The sequence below is a fragment of the Xenopus laevis genome, chromosome 8S (genome assembly GCF_017654675.1).
Source record: "Xenopus laevis strain J_2021 chromosome 8S, Xenopus_laevis_v10.1, whole genome shotgun sequence".
In the NCBI taxonomy this organism is placed as follows: domain Eukaryota; kingdom Metazoa; phylum Chordata; class Amphibia; order Anura; family Pipidae; genus Xenopus; species Xenopus laevis.
Window position 1 is genome coordinate 72,037,231 of NC_054386.1, and position 24,890 is coordinate 72,062,120.

The following is a 24,890-nucleotide window of genomic DNA, read 5'->3' on the forward strand; positions in this document are numbered from 1 at the left end:
ATTGTGTGATTCTTAATTGCTCCCTCCTTTCTAAGATTTGTGCTGTAGGCTAAGGCAATAAACATTTAAACATTTCCGTGTATGTCAGAACGTATTTATAGCTCATTTCTTCATATTTCACTGAGTGTAATTGCAGCTTTTCGCCAATCCATTAAACAGATACTTTGTATCGGATATCCTTTTTTTTCCCTATTCTATGTGGGGGATTGAAAAAAAAGAAAGAAGGGTAATGTAGTCAAGCATTTTAAAGTATAATTCATAGTTCTTAAAGGGGAACTCCACACAAACATAACCTGAGCTTTTTGAAAAGTAAACATAATTTCAAGCAACTTTGCAATACACATCAATTAAAAAATATGCAGACTTTTAATGATTTTTAAAGGTTTGAAACAGTTCCCTAAGCCTAGCCCCCTGCTCTCCTGCTGATCTCTCTGACTACTTTGCTGAGCTGGCTGACTACTGTTACTTTGTATCAGCAGCCAGCTGTCCTTAGCCTGCATCCTCCAAAACCTACAATTCCCTGCACACGTGATTTCAATAAGGAACAGAACATCACCGTGCAATGCATTGTGGGTTATGTAGTTCCTGCATGCTGTCTGTAAGCTGTGGAGAAGTTGTTACAATTTGTAACATGTGTTTTAGTCCCTCATTCCCTGCCAGGATTTCAAATGATGCAGAAAGAGAAGAACTGTTAAACAGCTGGATTTTAGCACAGAAAATGGCATTTATTCATACTTTTTGAAGAAACCAGTAACTGTAAAGGGTATATTAGGGGTTTCTGTGTTACTTGGGCCTCTTTATCAAATTTTGGAGTTCTGAAATTTAGGAACGTTAGGCAGTAACATTTTGGCAGCTTCTTTGCCCTTTTGGAAGACTCATTGATGTCAGCTGCTTTATAGAAAAAGGCTTGTTGGGGTGTTTATTATCAATAGAACCCTATAGCAGATGCCATTAAATAAGTATTAGATACAGTATATGTTTCTGATAAGGTTGTCCGACGTCTTTAGTTCTTGCTTCATGCATTTGTATAAAGAGTCTTGGGGGCAAATTTACTAAAGGGCAAAGTGGCTAGTGAAAATTTGCCAGCGTGACATCATTTTGCTAACGGGTGCTGGCGTAAATTCTCTAGCAAAGTGGACCTACTCTAGCGCTACTTCGCACCCTTATGCCAGGCGAAGTTGCATTCTGGCGAAGGGACATAACTACGCTAATTCACTAAGTTTCTGATTTTCGTGAACGTTACCTCTTGCGCCAGACTTTACTCCACCACCTCAGACCAGGCGAAGTGCAATAGAGTAGATAGGATTTGCTTCAAAAAAAGTTGACATTTTTTCTAAGTCCCAAAGCTGGCGTATTTTACTTTTTTAAGGGTGATAGGCTGAAAAAGATATGTAAACTTTTTTTTGGGGGTACCCTCCATCCCCCCTACATTTCCTAACATATGGCACCTAAACTATACAGCGGACACATGTATAGGGCAAAATAACACCTCTATTTTATTTTATGAAGCTTTCCCGGACTTGTGTAGTGTAATGTATTTGCTGCTACATATACGTCCATTGTACTTTAACTTGGCGTATACGTCCATTGTACTTTAACTAGCGTAACTTCGCTTTGCTTGGCGAATTAACGCTAGCACAACTTTGCTACCTTTCGCCTCCCTGGGCGGAACTTCGCATTTTAGTGAATATAAGCAGCCATGGAGAAACTACTGGCGAAGTGCGATGAAGCCGTCGCTAGCGCATTTTCGGCGCTTAGTGAATTTGCCCCTTGATATCTGTAGGCTGTAAACTTTACTCTTCTTATATGATAAGAACCCAAAGAATGCACACTTAATCCATCCGCCTGACAAAATTTAGTGGTGGGATAGGAATTTTCCATCATTATAAAATGCCATGATGTTATGTTGCCCCTTGGGTTTAATTTTCTCAACGAACATACTGTTTAGCCCCACTGTTTAATTTTCTCATCGAACATACCTTTAGCCCCACTGTAATGCACTGAATAACTATGAGAGAAAGTGAACAACACAAGACATTTGCAACCATCAACAACAGTTCATTTAAGTACAGAGTTATATAAGCTGTCTGTAATTAAATACAGTTCTCTGGTTACCTTTCAGTCATCTGTGTTATATTTGAAAATGAATCAGAGAAAGGGGATTTTATTGGCATCTCCAAGGGGTCCCAGAGAGATCTGCATAGAGATTGGTTTACCATAGTTGTTGAGTAGAGTGATCTCCTGAAAGTCAGAAATGCTGTCATTTGCAGCCATTGCTCCAGTCCATAGACTCTGAAGATATAGGAGCCAGGCTGATCATTATCAAGAGCCACATTTTAATATGAGCAGCACAGAAAAGCCCCAAAATAATTATTATAGTATGCTAGGAGTTTTAAAGGGGAAACGATTATAATGGCTTGCATTAGGAAAAACTCTCTTGACTACTAGCCAGCGTGCAAATACATACCTCCCAACTGTCCCATTTTTTGCGGGAGAGTCCCAATTTTGACAGCTCAACCAGCAGTCCCGGATTGTTACTGAAATGTCCTGACTTTCTTCTTGATCTCCTTCACTGAACAGCCAGAATAAAAAGGAAAGTAAAACTTAATTGGCTTTTGGCAGAGAGCCCAGAATATGTGACAGGTGCACTTAGATACTTTTGCAACAATTTAAGATAAGCAAAGTAGCAATTGTAACAATTTAAGATAAGCAGGTATCTTGGGGAAACTGCAGCTTAAAGGGCAATTCACCTTCATTAGCAAAACTGTAATAACACATAAAAACCACAGAAATGTGTTCAAACTTTCATAACCTGCCAAATTTTGTAAAATGAACACGTGTGGCCACAAAAATGGGTGTGGTCAAAGACATTTCACCGCGCAGCAAATCTTTTTGTCCCTCTTTCTATTTCCAAAATGTTGGGAGGTATTCAAATGACTTGTGGCCCGGGTAAATAGGAGATGCTGGTAGATTAGCAGAGGAGGAGGGTAAAGTGTCCAGCCATATACCAATTCAGGGCTAAGTAAAGGAATTATTATTATATTCTTATTATGAATGTAAATGTACTTAATACAGCAGAACAGTAGACGATTAAATTTTCACTGAGACAAAAATAATTTTAACATTCAGTTATTTATGTTTTTGGCTAGTTCTTATTTATGAAGACAGCCTACTGTACTATTAAGGCTATCCAGAACAGCAAATCATCATGCACCCAGTATCGGATTCTCTTGCTAGTTCTGCAATTTACTGCATGAGACCCCCTTAGGTGGGGCAGCCACACAGTTAAGGAACATCTGCTTTAACTTTAAAGGAGAAGGAAAGCTACTGAGGCATTTTATTGCCAATAGATTAGCTGCAATAGTGCAAGCTAGAATGCTATATTTATTCTGTAGAATGTTTTACCATACCTGAGTAAAAAGCTCTAGAAACTCTCTGTTTGTTTAGGATAGGAGCTGCAGTATTAATGGGGTGTGACATCACTTCCTGCCTGAGTCTCTCCCTGCTCTGGGCTCAGATTACAGTAGAGAAGGGAGGGGGGTGGGGAAGAGGAGCAAACTGAGCATGCTCTTGCCCAGGGCAATGAGGTTTAAGCTGAAGGCAGGAAGTCTGATACAGAAGCCCATGAGTACACAATAGAAGGAAAGAAATGCTGTGTTTCTTTTGACAGGGGACTCAGAGCAGCACTACTTTGGGGGTTTACTGGTATATTTAGATGGACCTTTCTGATAAGGCTTACTTAGTTTTAACCTTTCCTTCTCCTTTAATGTTAGTGAGTTTATGTCCTTCTCATAGCCCTCCTGTAGTGTGGGCTGAATAATCAGACACCAGCTAGGGTTGTGAGTTAGCAACCATGAGCGGCATGATGTACAATCTGGTGCCGGACCAGTGTAACCCAAGCCAATAATGCCAGGATTGTAACAAAAAGAAAGATTGTTTCTCAGGTACAAAGATACCAGAAAATTATGTCAGACTGGGTACTGTTCTAAGTCAGCAAGAATGATATAAAGATAAGTATAAAGGTCCTTAAATCCCAAAATCATGATAATGTCATGTTCACCGGTTACAAAAAAAAAAAAAGCAATTTTTATTTATAGCTCTTCTTGATTATACTGTTATTTTGAAGCAGAAATTTTTGACATTTAGAGTCACCAAAATATGGTGTATAGAAGATTTTGAGGTCTTGGAAATAATAAAATGAAGTTAGTTTATATCATATTGTTTTATTTTATATCGCAATAGTTTATCCATGTTGTTGAATACAAAAGATTACCAATGGACAATAAGGGATTAATATCAAGCCTCCAGTAAGTCTTCCCATAGCCATCAGTCATAGGCAGTGCCGACATCCTTCCTCTTCATTCTTTGTTTCTGTAAAGTATTCAGCCAAGAGAACATTTTCTGTCCAGCTCAATTTCAGCAGCAATCTATGTTTCATAAATCGTACCTTGTATTTTTACTTCATTAGTCGCAAATGAGATCTGAGTGAGTGATTTCCCCTTCAAACAATTGCTCAAGATAAATATACAAATACATCTTGCTTTTGATCACTCTGCATAAATGACAGGCACATAATCGGAATTGCCATCTGAGTGGAACCAAACTCCTTCACTTGCCCTAAAAATTTCGGCTCTAATGATGGAGTCATAGATGGCCTCATCACTCTTCCTCCCGGGAGCATTACGTGAAGACAAGTGTTGGCAACCACTGTAACTAATGCAGCTGTACCTAAGTAAATCAGACTTAATCAGAATCTACACTGATGAGCTTTTATGACTCCATCATACGCTGGAACCATAGTAGAAAAAGCCATAGCGAAATTAAATGATGAGAGCCTTTATTATTTTATAACCGACTGGAGCAAAAATCTATAAAACCTATTTTAATTCAATTATCCTACCTTAATGCTTCTCTTTAATGTGCTTTTCTCAGTTGGAAAATTTGCAAAAATATTAAAAATGTTTGTTACGGTATTCAAAATTAGGGCATAAAATTGGTGAGGTCATTTGCAGTTGTCTGTTATAATGTGGACTTATAATGTGGACCTTTACTGCATTGGCTCTTCTTGTGTAATTTTCACAAGCTTAAACTATTGTGTTATAGACTATAACATTTTATCAGGTTAAAGTGGTTGAAAAATGTTTATTTTAACCAAAAAATCCCCTGTATTTGCCCCAAGGAAATATAGGAAGTGTTGCGTAAGGCATGGGACCTGTTATCCAGAATGCTTGAAACCTGTGGTTTTCCAGATAAGGGATCTTTTTGTAATTTGGATCTCCATTCATTGTCTCTTAAATAGCATGTAAGCATTAAATAACCCCAATATACTGGTTTTGCTTCCAATAAGGATTAATTATATCTTAGTTTGGAACAAATACAAGGTACCATTTTATTAGTACAGAGAAAAAGGATTTTTTTTTTAAATTTAAATAATATTATTGAAATGACGTTTATGGGAGATGGCCTTCCTTTGATTCTGAGCTTTTTGGATAATGGATTCCATACCTATACTGGTTCCTGTTCCCCAGGATGTTGCAAAAGAAGGTCAAGTAGCAGAATACAGTGTGTGGCATGAAGCTAAGTTTGTGAATGATAATGGTCCCCTTTGAAAAGAGCTATGAAGGGGAAATGATGCATTGACTTTCAGCTGAATATTATTTATTTAGACCCTGACTGGAAAAGGGTTTATATCTAATAATGTACCCCGTTAGAATCCTGTGTGGAACCAGTTTTTGAGATCCCGACTTGGACCCAAAACCTGCATTTTTACCCGAATGAATCCACTACCCAACCCACGACTGCCTTATCCGTAACCCGCTGGCTGATCAACATTAAACAGGAAGTACTGTTTCTGTAAACCAGAAGTGACATCATCAAAAGTGGGCAAGGAGAGAATTTTTTTTTTAAAAATGTTAAAAGGAGTAAAATATAGATCCCATGAACCACAGCTATACCCACACCCCAAAAACGCCTGCCTGCAACCCGCAGGGTACCCACTTTTTTTGCGGGTATACCCGTACTGTAAAACAAGGGTAATATAAGTCACAGAATGAGGGTTAAGGCCAAGTGCTTATATACTAGTTATTGGACTTTGGGATGACTTCTAATATCCTTATGTTTAATAGAAGGCAGTACACATAGTTTTATAATTCACAAGTTTCAGTAAGGATAATAAGGATATATTTCAGAATGAATATATATATATATATATATATATATATATATATATATATATATATATATATATATATCTGTATGTGCACCTACATCAATATTATAATGTAACATATCTAATAAAATCTGTGTACTTTTTTTTATAAAACTTATATTTTCCAAAACAGTGAAACAGGGTGTATTTGATAAAGTCCTGTCCCTACCATTCTCAATAAGATGTCACAATTCACTTTTTTTGTTGCTGTTTCTGCAATGGGACATTCCATTGGAGGATTGCTCTGTGGTATGTGTCAGTGAATGGGATAATTGTCAAGTTGTAGAATACACAGGTCCCACTGTATGCAACCTTTCTCAGATTACCACACTGATCCAGATGAGACTAATTATTATTAAGCATGAAAAGGAGATTGTACATTGTTAAGACTTTGATGTCTCACAATAAAGAAAGATACAGTTCATTAGAAGTTTTGGAGTTGTGCGCTTAAGTCTTTTGAGACAGAGAATGGCCTTTGATTACTAGCGGAGAACTAGCAAATACTCTGGCAGAAAATTCCTTTGTAAAACTTAAATGCCGTTTTTATTTCTTAAACGTCGTTTTATGAAAATTAATATTAACTCATGTTACTGCTGGGAATAGACTTTAGTCTAACTTTATAATCGACTAATTTACAATAACTGTATTTAACTAATAAGAAACCTTTCATGAAGCAAATAAAGATGAAAAAGCAGAATGCTTTTTACTTATGTAAATATATAGTTTTGACTCATCGGCTCTAATATATTTTAAATACTTTTTTTTATATATATATAGATACTTTATATTTAATTTCTTTAAAACCTGTCCATTGCTTTTATGCAAATACATAGATGGCTTGCTTCAATGGTAGGATTAACTGCATTCCATTCAGCAACTAGATAAATCCAAATATGGTGCAACTATTCCCCAAAAAAGTGACCATTCACCTACTTAGCCTCGGGTTTCTAATTCTGAAAAAAGTTGTCCTAATTGGGGATCATTCATTTAAGGTCAAAGCTGATTGAAAACAATTCCTGCTTTAATCGGTGACATTTTGTAATTGCAGACCTTGTACATCTTACATGTTCATCAACAAAAGCATCAGCCAAAGAAGATCTGGAACCGGTTGTGCAGCAGTTATTTACTCTGAGCACAGAGAAAGGTGAGAACATAATCAATGTAAATGCCTACGTCTGATATCAAGACAGCTGTGGGTTTTCCTTATGCTGTAAATGAGAAAAAAAAGAAAATAAATGGATTCTCCACTGTGGAAACACCCAAACTGACCACATTGTCTACTCACTGGCGTGAGTTCACCTACCAAGGGGAAATAAATAGTTACATTGTAGGGACATATAAAAACTTCAAGCAGGACAATAAAGTTGCATACTCATCTCATGCCTGTGTGTCAAGAAGAAGTTAACAGGTATAGTTGATATTAGTTGTTGGCTAATTTTTAAATGTAAGTTTCTAATCATTTCCATGTGGGGTTTTGCAAATGCTTGAGCTCTAAGGGGCACAGATTTGCTCTAGAGCGGGGGGGGAGAGAGTTCCTCAAACTTTTTTTTATCACTGAGCCACATTCAGATGTAAAGAGAATTTAAGAACAATGCAAGCATTAAAAATGTTCCTGGGTGGTGCAAAATAAGTGCTGTGATTGGCTATTTGGTAGCCTCTCATCTTAGGTTCGGTTTGACAGTACACCTGGTTTTAAGCAACCAAAACTTGCCTCCAAACCAGGAATTCAAAAATAAGCAACTACTTTGAGGCCATTGAGAGCAACATCCAATTGTTTGTGAGCAATATGTTGCTCGTGAGCCACTGGTTGGGGATCACTGCTCTAGAGTGTCCTACACTAATCACTTTGCCTACCCATAGTACAATGCAAACATAAAACAGCGAAGGGTGCAGTGCCAATAGCCAAAAGCAGTCCTGTACTTATCCAGTTATTCCAGTTTTGCACTATTGGCCACTATTCACTGCTGCAAAGCTCTTGAGAAAATGTAATAATATGGAAATAATGGTTCATATAAATCCTACACCAATTTTATTTGAATGCTATGCGTCCTTTAGGAGTTGTTCCCACCTTAACCTACCATAGGATAACATATTGGTGTTTCATGTTTAAGGTACTGTGTCCTTTATATATTGCATTTACCTTTCCCGTGATTTGACTACATTAAAGGACATGTAAACCCCCCCCCCCACAAAAATTTAATCAATGAACAGCCTCTTTGAAATCTTTAGATAACTGCCACTCTAGTTGCTACAGGTTTTAAAGTAAGGCTGCAGCATCCCTTAAAGGAAAACAATACCCCCCCCCAAATAATGTAGGTCTCTGTAAAAATATATTGCATAAAACCCTGCTTCATGTAAATAAACCATTTTCATAATAATTTACTTTTTTAGTAGTATGTGCCATTGGGTAATCATAAATAGAAAATTGACATTTTAAAAAATACGGGCCGCCCCCTGCATTGCATGAACTTTACAGCATACATGTCCTGTTTGCAGATGTCCATATTACTGATGATGTGTCAGAGGGAAAAATGACCGCCGGGTGAAAGCTGCTATTTGTTTTAGGAAAATGTGATGGCGCTGGCAAATGGAGGGGTATATGCAGTACAAATGATGTGACTTGGGTGGGGAAGATATGCCCATCTTATATACATGGTAGGAAAATGTAGGCTTTACATGTCCTTTAAGGTGTTGGTTGTACCTGCACCAATTGACATTGCCAGCAATGGCACATCATTCTGTGTGTCATTGCATTACTGCAAATTTCATTTGCTTTTGGGTGAGTTTTTTATGTTTACACATTGTATGAATACCAAGGACATGTGTCTTTAAGTGAATTTGACTGGCATTAAATGCCCAGTGGTCTGGTAGTGTACACCCAGAAAGAGCCCTGGCTTACAACTTAGAAGCACACTGTAACACAACTGTTTTTTATAAAAGTTAAAGGAATTGTCTATTTAGCCATGGTCTATAAGTTATGTTAATCAAGTGATGATGTATAGTGCAAAGACCTACACAGATTCCTTCATAGAAGCCATAATACAAGACATGCCTGCGGGTGCACTGAGACATTGAATAGCTAGTTTTCCTGACGCACGAGCCCTTTTATCATCAGAATGAGGTAGTGGTCGTATTTTAATTAAAATGTCAGAACAAATACTGTTGTAGTTATGGAGAATGAATCACCAGATACAGTGAGCACTGGTCCATAGCAGGTCAGAGAGACAATGTCACCTGCAGGTGAGGACTTCATTCATTTTCCTGCTAAGTGAGAAAGAACTACTTCCTCGATCATTATAAACTTTTAAGGTTTTAGAATAGCAGTTTACATTGTATTAGAGTTTTTTCTGTAGCTCTTGGAGTTGAATTACAAATAACGTGAAAACAAAAAACGTCAGCTGATTTAATAACAATGATCGCGTTGGGTCTATATTGGCTTGTTAGTTACATGGTGTTTTGTATGGGTGTATAGATTAGTCTTAGTCAAATAATTATGTTCACTATCTTATGTTCATAGCTCTCTGTTATTCTCCTGTTGCATTATAATAATATCATATTTTCCTGGTTTTGTCTAATATCAGAACCATTGGGCAGTGTAGTTTGGCCTAACAAACCAGAAATGTGCTGACTGTACCATTTTGCTTATAATACAAAGGCTTCATTAGTTACTATCTAAAGGTTTTAGTGTTATTCAGTATGATCAGTACTTGGAGTTTTCCGGGTAACTGATAATGGATCCCACACCGGTACAAAACAGAGAAGGAAACAGTTGTTTTCTCATTGAGAAGTAAAGTTAGTTGTAGTTGTGTTTGCATTGCACTGTATACAGTATGTCCATACAGAAATTAAAGGACATGTAAACCCACTCATGCAAAAATTTAATCAGTGAACAGCCTCTTTGAAATCTTTAGATACCTGTCACTCTGGTTGTTATAAGGTTAATAAGGCTGCAGCATCCCCTTAAACACTTAGAAATACGTCTCCTCTTCTAACCCACTCTGCCACTCCCTCAGGAATTTGCTTTGGCTGTTGGCTCATGAGCATGCTCAGTTCTTCTCAGCTCAGATTACTAAACACACCCTCCAGTTTAACAGCCAATGAAGAAAGCATTGCTGGTTCCCAAAGAAAATCTAGGGGGCAAATTCACTAAGATCCGAAGTTGCGCCAGCTTCGCCACAGTTCGCCAGGCGTAGTTTCGCCAGCGCTACGCAAATTCACTAAAATGCGAAGTTGCGCTCAGGGAGGTGAATGGTAGTGAAGTTGCGCTAGCATTAATTCATCAAGCAAAGCGAAGTTACTCTAGGGATGCCTAATTTGCATACGGCGCCAAATTAAAGTACAATGGACGTATATGTAGCAGCAACTACATTACACTACACAAGCCTGGGAAACCTTCATAAAATAAAATAGAGTTGTTATTTTGCCCTATACATGTGTCCGCTGTATAGTTGAGTTGCCATATGTTAGGAAATGTGGGGGGGGGGAAATTACAGCCTATCACATTTAAAAAAGGAAAAGACGCCAGCCTTTTTTGGGACTTAGAAAAAATGTCACATTTTTTTGAAGCAATCCCTTGCAAAGGCAAGTCTGGCGCAAGAGGTAACGTTCAGTAAAATGCGCAAGTTAGTGAATTAGCGTAGTTACGTCCCTTCGCCATAGCGCAACTTCGCCTGACGTAAGGGTGCGAAGTAGCACAAGCATTAGGCACTTTGCGCTTTAGTGAATTTGCCCCTAGCTGTCTGATCCTATTTTATTCTCCTAACCCCCTCTCTTGAGCTCAGCTTAACCATTACAGTGCTCAACCCAAATGGAACAATTTATCAAAGTATGTTGTGCCTGTGTAAAGCTGCATTCTATGTGGCATTAACTTTACAGAATACAAGTCTCAATGTTACTGATCAGAGGGAAAATGGCCTTTGTTTTAGGAAAATGTCTTTTGTTTTAGGAAAATGTCATGGCTCTGGCAAATGGAGGGGTATATGCAGTACAAATGATGTGGCTTGGGTGGGGAAGATATGCCCAACTTATATACATGGTAGGAAAGTGTAGGCTTTACATCTCCTTTCAGCTCATCCCAGTTATGCACCTTCTCTTACCATCCCTACAGCGAGGCTGTTTCTTTCCTCTTTCTAAAATTACCCACCGTAAATGACATTTACATATGCCAACATATTATTTGCATCTTTTGGATAAAGACTGTATTCAATATGAAGAATTTGCTGGCCTTCATATCTACATTCCATATATATTCTATATACTGCAGAGGCCAGCATACATTTAGCAGGAAGCCCTTATATTGAAAACCTCTCATCTGGTTAGTAGGATCCATTAGTCTCCAGAGACTCGCTCATCCTGTTTATTACCATCTTTTGACATTTGTCTTAATGACTTTCTTGACATTTCGGCTTGACACCCTGTTCCATTACCTATATCAAGGCAATGATACAAATGTATTTTATCTTCTTACCATTTATGCACTGTTAAAAATTCTATATATTGCACATTTATTATCAGCTGGCATGCACGGATTTGCTGTCAGACAAATGCATTCTGTATTCACTACTTCTAAAAGCATGCAATCATCATTTACTACCAAGCTATTTAACCCTTTCCTTTAGATAGCAAAGTTTAAAAGGTTGGAAAGATGTCTTGCATGACAGCACATCAGCGGCTTACCTTAGTCATGTCAGTGATGTATATCTTGTACAGGCTCACTAATACTTCAGTCCTTGGGATACACAGTGGTCACTTTGTTGAGGCCTTTGCAGAAAAAAATTCCTTGGAGAAAGAAATAATTTGAAACTCAAATTCTAGCAAAAAAAGTAGTAGCACTGAATGTAACCAATCAGAACAGCCTTAAAGGTTTCCTACCATGTATATAAGTTGGGCATATCTTCCCCCATCTAAATGGCATTATTTATACTGCATATATCCCCTCTGTTTGCCAGCGTCCTAAAACAAATAGCAGCTATCACCTGGGGGCCATTTTCCCTCTGACACATCATCAGTGGATTTATATCTGAAAACAGCACATATACGATGTAAAGTTCATGCAATTAAAGAATGCTGGTTAACACAGACAGACTTTCCTATGATGACAAGTCCTGCTTGGATTGAGCACTGTAATGGTTGCTCTGAGCTCAGGAGAGGGGGTTAGGAATTAAAAATAGGATCAGACAGCTAGAGCAGAGTTTCTATGGGAACCAGCAATGCTATATCTTCATTGGCTGTTAGACTACAGGGTGTGTTTATTAATCCGAGTTGAGAACAACCGAGCATGCTCATGAGCCAACAGCCAAAAGAAATTCCTGAGGCAGGGGGCTGAGTGGGTTAGATGAGCAGAAGGAATCCTAAGTGGTTAAGGGGATGCTGCAGCCTTACTTTTAACCTTTTAACAACCATAGTGGCAGTTATCTAAAGATTTCAAAGAGGCTTTTCAGTGATTACATTTTTGTGTGTCCTTTAAATGGTGATGTCAAGTCTTCGTGGGGAACTTTTTGAAGGTGATTTACAGGGAAGTGTTGTTGCTATAAAAAACAATACATTTTCATAATAGGTAATTGCTGCAATAGTAGTAAATACAATGCCTTTCACTGAGAATCTCCCCAGTTGCAGTCACAATTATGTGTGGTAGTGATGTGCTGACCAGGCCAAAACACACAGGTAAACCTGGGGGTTCCACAGATCCTGCTCACATTTGCACAGGGTGTGTGAGTCTGGCTGCAACCTTACTCTACCGGCTTCTGCTCCAGCTGCCTTTATTTATAGCTGTGCTCCTGCCCACCTTGCCTCCTTCATGACATCCAAGGTGGGGACAGGAGTAGGTCTATAAATAAAGGTGCCTGGGCAGTTTAGGTTCGACCCACACATCACTAATGTGCGACAAGCTGCCTTGCACCATTGGGATCCTCTGTTTGAATCAGACATGTGCACTGTATACAAGATGTTCGTTTGTTTTTACCATCCAATGCTTACGTTTCCTCTGGAAACTCTGCTTTGTTCCTTACTCTAAAACATAAGGTCAGGTTAACTGGCTCCTAATAAACTGACCCTAGTATGTTATATGGATGTAATAGGAAACATTGACTGTAAGCTCCACTGGAGCAGGGTCTAATGTCAACTGTCTCTGAAAAGCACTGTGCAAATGTGGCAGGGATATATAATACACAATAGTAATAATACTATAGGGAAGTGGAAGCTATCACAATAAATCTAATGGAAGCTAAAATGTTTTGTGTGACTGCAGACAGATGTAGGAGACCCTGCAGGTAACTTTTTAGACTTGCATGTGATGTATATGCAGGCTGGAAAATAGTCCCCTTTTTGGCCTCGCGACATGCCAACAAGCATAACCGAATAATATATTCAACTACAGGTTTCTTGCTGCATTTACATCCAATCTCATTAAGTTCATCTTTTACTGGTGACTTCTAAAACAAGATCTGTATTTAATTACCCATATTTATTTCTGATTTTAAATTGAAATGAAACTGACTTACAAGATAGCAAAGCAAACTTGAGTATTTCGGGATCATTAAACGTGCTGCTTGCTGTATTTTACAATATGCGCGAGACAAATTAACTATACAAGGGCCACCGTTTACTGCCATGTTTGAGAAGTAGGAATGAATCTGTGCGGTGGCTGCTTTCATCATGAAATAGAGCAGTAATTAAACCAGTAGAGCTCAGCCTAAAGTGCGGGCAATTTATATATTGTTCTGTCCATTAATTTTACTATGTTTGTCGAGGCTTTATTATAAACTGCATGAATTGTCATTTATCCAATGAAGAAGAGGTTGTGAAACGAGTGAATCCACGCAAACTTGTTTACTGATTTTATTTTTATTTTCTGCCAATTAAATACATAATGTCTTGGCTGCTGCCAGCCTGGAAAGAGCAAACATTCCGTGATGTGGTTTGTCCAGGGACTGATTGATGTATTAATGCCCCCTCCCGTGTAGTAAATAACTTTCTGCTTATGGCGTTTTTTCTTGTATTCTACAACAAAAGCCCAAAGCACCATAAGCAAATGGAATTACATTGAATCTTAATTTTGTGTTCAAACTGAGTAACAGCTGTTTCTTTCCAGATCTTGAATCAAACGACCCACCAAAACCCAAAGTTCTCTGGGCTCTGTATTTCAATATGAGGGATTCCTCTGGTGTACCACGCCAATCTTATGTTGGGCTTCCCTCAAATGTGTATGTTTGCAGTGGGCCAGACCATTGTTTTGGAAATGATAATGCAGTACAGCAGGTAAGCATGCTATAAATAAGGCTGGCTAGAATAGGATCCTTCAGATGCCTCTTGCAACCTTCATAGGCAGAGTGCATAATAATTGACAAGATTTATTATTTTTATCATGCCACCTATGTAAGAAAGCAGGTGGTAGTCCTACCCTCAATAAATACAAATATATAACCATAAAGCAAAAGTTATGTTGGGGTGCAACCTATGGTTCCCAAAGTGGTGGATAAGAAACCCCCGCCCTAATGTTTGATGACCATATGATTATTATTGCTTTTATTCTGGTCATGGGACTCTGAGGTGACTTTTCATATCCTCATATATTACAAGTGGGGGTAAATTATTTATTAAACGATTACACTGGTTTCATGTGTCAGAAATTACATCACTGAGCACTAAGCGCCATTTATAAGAATATAAATTTAGGTCCATAAATATTTGGACAGAGACAACTTTTTTCTAATTTTCGTTCTGTACATTACCACAATGAATTGTAAATGAAACAACTCAGATGCAGTTGAACTGCAGACTTTCAGATTTAATTCAGTGGGTTGAACACAAAGATTGCATAAATATGTGAGGAACTTCATTTCAGGGGCTCAAAAGCAATTGGACCATTGACTCAAAGGCTATTTCATGGGCAGGTGTGGGCAATTCCTTTGTTATGTCATTATTAATGAAGCAGATAAAAGCTGGTATGTTGTAGGTTTTGCTGTGAACAAGGAGCTCTCCATGCAGGTGAAACAAGCAAATTGCTACAATATTAGGAGTGGCAAAATCTATAGTTTGGTACATCCTAAGAAAGAAAGAAAGCACTGGTGAACTCAGCAACCCAAAAAGACCTGGATGTCCACAGAAGACAACTGTGGTGGATGATCGCAGAATCATTTCCATGGTAAAGAGAAACCCCTTCACAACAGCCAAACAAGTAAACAACACTCTCCAGGAGGTAGGCGTATCGATATCCAAGTCTACCATAAAGAGAAGACTGCATGAAAGTAAATACAGAGGGTGCACTGCAAGGTGCAAGCCGCTCATAAGCATCAAGAATAGAAAGGCTAGATTGGACTTTGCTAAAAAAAAAAAAAAAAGCCAGCACAGTTCTGGAAAAACATTCTTTGGACAGATGAAACCAGACCAACCTCTACCAGAATGATGGCAAGAAAAAAGCACGGAGAAGGCGTGGAACAGCTCATGATCCAAAGCATACCACATCATCTGTAAAACATAGCGGACGTGCTTGGCTGCCAATGGCACTGGAACACTAGTGTTTATCCATGATGTGACACAGGACAGAACCAGCCGAATGAATTCTGAGGTGTTCAGAGACACTGTCTGCTCAAATCGTGACCCAAAACATACAGCCAAAGCAACCCAGAAGTTTATTAAAGCAGTGGAACTTGAATGGCCAAGCATTAAAAAGGAGGAAACCCAGAATCTGGTGATGTTCAAGAGTTCAGGCTGTCATTGCCAGCAAAGGGTTTTCAACCAAGTATTAGAAATTAACATTTTATTTTAAGTTGTCCAATTACTTTTGAGCCCCTGAAATGAAGTGATTGTGTTAAAAAAAGGCTTTAGTGCCTCACATTTTTGTGCAATCTTTTTGTTCAACCCACTGAATTAAAGCTGAAAGTCTGCAGTTCAACTGCATCTGAGTTGTTTCATTTAAAATTCATTGTGGTAATGTACAGAACCAAAATTAGAAAAAAAAGTTGTCTCTGTCCAAATATTTATGGACCTAACTGTAATACACAAAAGCTATGTATATCCTGTAAAATATATCCTTATAAATGGCTCTTTGAGATGTCACAGTTATAAACAGAACTTAGTGATGTCAATTTTGTCACATGACTCACTAAAACTTGTGTATTATAATAGATAAAGTACCACTTGTTGGAAAATATAAGGATATTAGAAGAAACCTTGGAGTTCCATGACTTATATAAAAGTACTCGGCTTTGGCTTAATGCTCTTATATGGTCATGGAACTCTTCAGTTACTTATAATATCCTTATGTTTTACAATAGAGGGTACTTTATTCACTATATAATGTTCATGACTTTTTTGTATAACATATTTATATATAACCATGTGGGAGTCCTGACCAAACAGAAAATAGAGGTTGGACCCAAGAAGTCCTCTTCTATAATGCATTGTGTTGCCATTAAAGTACTTATTTGTGGTATGGGATGTTTGAGGGTCTATCCCATAGGGGTCAGCAACCTTTACTATCAAAAGAGCCATTCATTTCCACTAAAGAAAAATAGTCTGGAGTCGCAAAACATAACACTGCTTATAAACTTTTAAAAGTTTTAACCTTTTTTTAATTTTAACTGTTACAACAACAGAATACAACAAACAGAAGTAAAATGTGTATGTGTAGGCCTACTTTGAAATTAATTAAACACTGAATAGCCCTATTTAATGCTAGTGTTTTCATCTGATTGTGCCTTCTGTTTCTGAAGCTCCATGCTGATCTTCCCTCTCTTGTCTTGAGTGTGTGACCTCTGTAAGAACCATGATGAAACATCTTGCTCGGTCTTGCCTGTCACTCCTGGGACATCTATACAGCCCTCGCACCTGCTGGCGGCTTCCTAAGTGTGCGACCGCGGTAAGCTAACCCTTAGCTTACTGCGGTTGTACACTCAGGAAGCCGCCAGCATGTGCAAGGACTTTATAGACGACGTAACAGGCAAAGCCGCAAGAACGAGCCACAGCAAGCAGGATGAAGAGCCGCATGAGGCTCCGGAGCCGCGGGTTGACTACCCCTGGTCTATCCCAATCTTTACTTAATAATAAACCAGACCCAAGTTACATCTGATTATTATATAAACCATCTTTGTATTTTCCTAACTGATTAACTAGATTTTACAAGGTTGTTTTGCCCTCACTTGCTTTATTTCACATTGAAGTGATGAATCCTGGGAATTGAAGTCCCTCTGCTTCCCAAAGAATCATGAAATTTAAACGTTTATACACGTTTTTGCATAAGCCCAAATGAGTAGAAAATAAAGCGATTACTAAAGCCATTTTCTTTATACAGGCAGAAGATATATTCCAGAAACTTTATCCAAGTGAGGAATTCTGCCCACCAGCTCCAAACCCAGAAGACATTGTCTATGATGCAGACTGTGCTCAGCAAGAACCAATTCCTGTAGATTCAAAAGCAGAGGCTTCTGCTGAACATGGAACTGTACCAAACTCATATGAAGACACAGAAGGAGAGAAGGCAGAATAAGTTCTTTGCCTGGATGCATGTTATTTATTTCCAGATCTCATGCCATTCCTGTATGAGTACAAACTTAAGAGCTGTTAAACTACACATATCCTAATGCAGTCCATATCCAAATATATGGCTAAAGAATGTCAAGTGTAACTGTGCCTGCAAATTCCTTCATCTGTAATGTTTTCCTTGGAGGACAACCAGTTTACAAGGGTCCATTATGTCTATATGAATAAAGTATCTGTTGTTTGAGCCTGTTTTTCTGAACTCTCGATTGCTGACAAGGAAATTAATTCATTTCACAGGAGAGTGTGAATAAAATTAATCTAAATTGTTTTTGCTTTTTTTTTATTTTTACTTCAAATATCATTGTTGCCAATAATATTTTTAATAGGGATGCACCGAATCCACTATATTGGATTCGGCCGAATCCTTCAGGAAGGATTCATCCGAATCCTAATTTGCATATGCAAATTAGGGGTGGGAAGGGGAAAACATTTTTTACTTTCTTGTTTTGTGACAAAAAGTCACTCGATTTCACTCTGCACCTAATTTGCATATGCGGATTCGGTTAGGCTAGACAGAAGGATTCAGCCAAATCCTGCTGAAAAAGGCCGAATCCTGAACCAAATCCTGGATTCGGTGCATCCCTAATTTTTAATGTAACTTGGAAATCTTAAATGCACCATGAATGCCGAATCCATCAACTAGGGGGTAATGCAAAAACTAAGCAAGGTTTGACTCTAAGCAATCCACCAGATATTTAGACTATATTAACTAATATTCTAATTAGACTAAAAACTGATTGGCTGCAATGTGTTACTGGATAGGGTCCATGCCTTGCCTAGTTATTATATAAGCTGCCCCCTATCTGCTACCTGGTCAGAGTAGTTATGTTAAGGTGGCCATAGACATTAAGATTTTTAAAAGAGCTTTTCATTATAGTAAGACCAAGCTTACCCTTAAATGGATACTGTCATGGGAAAACATGTTTTTTCCAAAACACATCAGTTAATAGTGCTGCTCCAGCAGAATTATGCACTGAAATACATTTGTCAAAAGAGCAAACAGATTTTTTTTAAATTTTGAAATCTGACATGGGGCTAGACATATTGTCAGTTTCCCAGCTGCCCCAGTCATGTGACTTGTGCCTGCACTTTATAATGGAACTACTTTCTGACAGGCTGTTATTTCTCCTACTTAATGTAACTGAAGCAGTCTCAGTGGGACCTGGATTTTACTATTGAGTGCTGTTCTAAGATCTTCCGGGGAGGGGTTGCTGGGGGGGGAGGGAGGGGTGATATCACTCAAACTTGCAGTAAAGAGTGACTGAAGTTTATCAGAGCACAAGTCACATGACTGGGGGCAGCTGGGAAACTGACAATATGTCTAGCCCCATGTCAGATTTCAAAATTGAATATAACAAAATCGGTTTGCTCTTTTGAAAAATGGATTTCAGTGCAGAATTCTGCTGGAGCAGCACTATTAACTGATTCATTTTGAAATATAACATTTTTCCCATGACAGTATCCCTTTAAACAATCATTTAAATGTACGATTTGTCCATCAACTAAAAAGACAATTTCAAGTGATATTTTCTAGTTGAAGTTGCTTGCTTGGCCCTGCAAACATTTGGACAATAGTTAAATATCACTCCGACACGACTGAGTTTTTTTGACTGATGGACAAAAATCAGTCAATGCACAATTGTTCATTGGCCACTAACCTAAAACTAATAATTTGACGGACTCATCAGATCGCACTAAAATTGGTCTTTGGGGAGAGAAAAATCTTAACATCTATGGCCATCTTTTGATTGTATGAATTTTTTTAAGCTCAGCTAGATACTTGTAAAGATACAGCACTTTTTATTAAAAAAAAAAAACATTTCAAATTACAGACTTTATGGCTTATAAATATTTGGGGTTAATCGCTATGGACCAAATCCCCCACCTTTGTTTTGTTTCCAGTCTGATGTAAAATACAAAAGAAGCATGGGTTATATAAAGAAACTTTGCATACACTGTCCAACTATTCATTTTAATTAAAACCTTTGTTTTAAAATATATTTCAAAATATAAATTTACACAAATGAGTTAGTTTGAACAAGCACAAAAAAAATAGCTTCAATTTAGCTACTCACCACTATCCATAGTCTGTTTACTATGACTATTTACCAAAAGCTTACAGACATGCATAACCAAGATATATAACAGCTTCCTCTATAAGTCTATCATTTACAAGCAAGCAATATCATATTTGTGTGACTCTGCTGATAGGGATGAACATCTACGAGAGCTCAGAAGAAATTTCATTAAGCAAGGATACAACCCCAGAACAGATAACCAAATCATGAGGTATTGCTATAACTAGAAATAACCTCCTCCAGCCCAAGCAATCCACAAACATTAACCATGCTCCTTGTCTTCACTTATACCCAGACCTAGATGCCTTGTGTAAATTATGAAGGGTCTCCAACCCATTCTAACTAGCTGTGATCTACACAGTTGTGTGAACTGCATGACTGCATGTGGGTGAAACTGGACAAACACTACACCAGGGAATGTCCTACCACAGATACAATATCATTATCCCATTGGCAGCTCATTTCTGTAGCAGAGCTGACAGCATTAATGACCTTTGAGTTGCATTGCTAATGGGTATTTTCAAAGCTGTCAGGCTCTGCTGGGATTTAAGCCAGGAACCTTTGGGTTTCTTGCTCTGTGGGCCAGGTGAGCAGCAGGGTTGCTCACTATATGACATGGCCTTTGCAGCCCTAGCTCAGCAGCAGCCTGATTGGTGGTTTGGGGTCAGCCAATCAGGGCTGACCCTGCCTTATATTAAGCCAGCCCTCCTCATCCTCCTTACCTGAGCATGACACTAGCACTGTCACCGCCCCTAGCTAAAGGTTCCTGCTCTAGCCTCCTTCCTTATTCTGCCTTGTTTTGTCTGAACCTTTCTCTGTCTTGTCCTGCCTTACCCTGAACCTTACCTTGTCTTGTTCTGACCTTGATCTGCCTTGCCTTCCCTCCCAGTTCTGCTCCAGTCCTGCTTTGACCTTGACTATTCCTACTCCTGTTCGAGTCCTTGCCTTGACCTTGCCCTGCCTTGGCTTCCTTGCTATTCTGAATCTTGCTCTGCTCCTCACTCCAATTTTGACCTTGCCTTGACATTACCTTGCACCTTGCCCTATCTTTCCTTCTCCTGTCTGAATATTATCTGCCTAGCCTGATCCTTATCCAGTCTTGCTATCCAGTCCTGCTGCTATCCAGTCCTCCTGCTCCGATCTACGCCCGCACCGTCCTATCCTTCCAGTCTGCTCCCGATCTATGACCACATAGAGCAAAAAGTGGAATCGGTTTTTAGATGTGGTCAGTGACCCCCATTTGAAAGCTGGAAAGAGTCGGAAGAAGGAGAATAATAAAAAAAAACTATAAAAATAAATTAAGAAGACCAATTGAAAAGTTGCTTAGAATTGTCAATTCTATAACATACTAAAAGTTAATTTTAAAGTGAACCACCCCTTTAAGAGTATTAATCTCTGCAGAGGAGGATGATCAATATCTGCACAGGAATGAACTACAAACATAAACATCTGATTTATAACAATTTTTTACCCTGGACTAGTATGTATACATTTCATGATGTTGCAGTTTCTGTATTATACCACGCCTGAGGCAGCGGGACTTGCATTGTCAATTGATAGTATCGTAATTTAGCCAATAAAAGATTCTTCTTACTCTATATTTTCCTGTTTAAATCACACAATACAGAATCCTGCTACTCATGTCCTTTAGGTGTATGATCCTTTGTACTGCAAATTATATACAATACAGTATATAGAAAACCCAATCACTAGATAGCTCACTTGAGACATTGGTTATGAAGCTGTTTTCTATACCAAGGCGCTCAGGCTAATTTGCATATGGCAGCAAATTTAAAGTTGAATTTGTTGCAGCAAATACATTACATACATTGCAGGGAACCTTAATAAAGAAAATAGAGTTGTTATATTGCCCTGCACATGAGCCCACTGTATAGTTTGTGTTCCATATGTTAGAAAATGGAGGGGGGAACCCGGTTACCTAAAAAAAAATTTGTTTTTTGGACTAAGAAACTTTTTCCATTAAAAAATATGATGCAAGTAACAGAAGATTGAGGAAGATCTATGCACTCCAATGCACTTTGCCTGGTCTTAGCTTGCGAAGGAAAGTCTGGCAAAAGATCTAGCGTTCAGTAAAATCCGCATCTTAGTGAATTTGCGGAGTAACGTCCATTCGCCAGAGCGAAAATTACCTGGCGATAGAGTGTGAATCACCGCTAGCGTCTGTCTCCTTTGCTAGTGAAGTGACGCCTGCGTCTGTTGGTAAATCTGCAAAGTCTTTGAAAACAGTAACGCTGGCGAATCTTCGCCAGCGTTAGTCACTTCCCCCTTTAGTAAATCTGCCCTTAAATTCGTGTCTCTTCTGTGCTGGTTCTGAATGTACCAAAGCAAGAAAACAACCAGAAGGAAGCATACGATGTATATACATTATACATGCAGGTGATTTCCACAGGGAAAATAAAGCTGTAGAATTCCAGTATGTGACAGGTTGCCAAGCTTTTGCCAGCCTAAATATTATCTCCCAAACAAGCTCACTTTGTTACAGATTGTATAAGTCAATTTGTTGTAGTGTTAAATAAAAAAAAGCAGCAAATGTAATTATAATGTAGCAGAAAGTTACATTTTATTGAAATGGCTTTACATCTGCATATTTTTTGGCAGATTGCACATTGCCTGGTTGTTTCATTTGGGATTTAATGTTGATGTAATTAAAATTCAGCATGATATTCCAACATGCTTCAATATTTATAGTCAGGTAATAAAAAGAATCATAAATTAGTAGCAAAATAGCTTAGAAATGTTAATTTAGTTAAAAAACAGTTTTGTTTTTTTTATCAGTACTGGATAATTTCTCCCCAGTCTTAATGGTTCTGACACAGCATATTCTGTATTATTCTCTGCCATGGGGAGGCACATTTATCAAAAGTCAAATTTCGAATTCATGGGAGTTTTTATTAACTCCCATGAACTCTAAATTAGACCAATCAAAATTTATTTAAAAATGTTTAATTCGTTCAACTCGGGTGAAAAGGATCGACCTGAAAACTCAAATCGAATTTTAATCGATTCGAGTTTTTTCACCATAAAAAAATTTGAATGTCAGGAAGGCTGCAAACATCTCCAAATTGATCCCAGGACGTCTCCCATTGACCTAAACAGCAATTCAGCAGGTTTTCTGTGGCGAATAGTCAAATTCGAGTTCTAAAAGGGCTACACTATGATACATACATGAAAATCAAATTCGAATTTTTTTAAAAAAAAACTAATCAAATTTGAATAATTTCCTAGTCAAATTTGACAGTTTTGGCCATAACAACTTAAAGAGAATATTAAAAAAAAAATCAGTACTTAAATATTTTGGTATTTGAGACTTAAAGGAGGGAATGGAAGAGTCAAGTTTCACAGTTTGAGAGAAGAAAATTAAAGAGCCTTCCCCATGTTATCGCATACAAACCCTGGCATACTATAACATATTGGGCAAAGTTCAACTTTTAATATAATATAGAATGACTAATTCTAAGCAGCTTTTCAATTGATCTTCATTATTTATTTTTTATAGTTTCTTAATTATTTCCCTTCTTCTGACTCTTCAGCTTTTAAAAGGCGGTCAGTGACCCCATCTTAACACAAATGTTCTCTAAGGCTACACATTTATTGTCATTGCTACTTTTTATTACTCATTTTTCTATTCAGTCCCTTTCCTATTTTTATTCCAGTTTCTTATTCAAACCAATGTATGGTCGCTTAGGTACTTTGGACTCTAGCAACCACACTGATTAATAAAAAGCTAAATAACTCAAAAACCACAGTTAATAAAAAATTAAAACCAATTGCAAATTATGTGTCGTATTAAAAGTTAATTTAAAGGAGAACTAAACCCTAAAAATGAATATGGCTTAAGATGTCATATTTTACATACTGAACTTATCGCATCAGACTAATGTTTTTCAGTATTTCTGTAGCAGCAATGATCCAGAACTTCAAACTCGTCACAGGGGTCACCATCTTGGAAAGTGTCTGCAACACTCACATGCTCAGTGGGCTTTGAACACCTGTTGAGAAGCTAAGCTTAGGGGTTTCACAAATTATCAAGCAGAAAATGAGGCTGGCCTGTAATATAAGATGATGCTACAGGGCTGATGATTAAATTCTGATGTTCATTGCATTGGTTTCTGTGCTGCTATTTAGTAATTATCTAATCTACCATGTATTAATCAGCCTTATATTGTTCCATTTATATTTTATGTGTTCTGTATATTGTGAGTGGGTCCCTAAGCTCAGTAAGTGACAGCAGCACAGAGCATGTGCAGTGAATCAGCAGAAAAGAAGATGGGGAGCTACTGGGGCATCTTTGGAGACACAGATCTTTACTGTTAAATGGCTGTGGTTGCCTTGGGCTGGTACAGAAGCCCAAAACATAATGTACAATATACAATATTTCTAGCCTACTTCTTTAGTTAGGCTTTACTTCTCCTTTAAAGGTGAACAACCCCTTTAAAGCATACTTGAAAAAGGAGATCAGCAGAAGCAGGGATAGATTCTTAAAGCAATATTGCTTGATAAAATCATCCAGCTTTTCAGGGCCAGCATCCCAATGAATACAGGAGAATATTCCAATTCCAATGACACTCTGATTATACCAAAGTTCCCTGTGCTTTGTGTATGTGATTTGACATTCCTATGCTTGGCTGCAGTGCTATATCAATGCTCCAAAACTTCACTCTCATTACCCTAGGTTAGCTAACACTAGATGGCTAATCAAGGATTCTCATTTGAATCATCTCGCCTATATAATTCAGACATTCCTATCTTGGAGAACTAAATGTTGCAGCTGCATCATTTTAAAGAGAAATTATACACCCCCTCCTGTTCTCACTATACAGGTTGGCTTCCACACTCTGGAATATACTGGTTTAGTTCTTCTTTCACTAAGATTCGTAGTTGCGCCAGGCGTAACTTCGCCGCACTTTGCCACACTTCGCCAGGCGTAGTTTCGCTAGCGCTCCGCAAATTCACTAAAATCTGAAGTTGCGCTCAGGGGTAGCGTAAGGTTGCGAAGTTGCGCTAGCGTTGATTCGCTAAGCGAAGCGAAGTTACGCTAGCGATGT

General features: G+C 38.2%; 1 protein-coding gene across 1 annotated transcript in view; it reads left to right on the forward strand.

The window, feature by feature from the left end:
• chm.S (choroideremia (Rab escort protein 1) S homeolog) overlaps window positions 1-18,014 on the forward strand; it is an 88,388-nt gene extending 70,374 nt beyond the window's left edge. Inside the window, exons 13-15 of the mRNA XM_018233059.2 lie at window positions 7,257-7,352; window positions 14,298-14,464; window positions 17,499-18,014. Coding sequence (XP_018088548.1) covers window positions 7,257-7,352; window positions 14,298-14,464; window positions 17,499-17,693 — 458 coding nt within the window. The 3' untranslated portion in view covers window positions 17,694-18,014. The remainder of the gene's footprint in view (window positions 1-7,256; window positions 7,353-14,297; window positions 14,465-17,498) is intronic.
• Window positions 18,015-24,890: the final 6,876 nt, after the last annotated feature.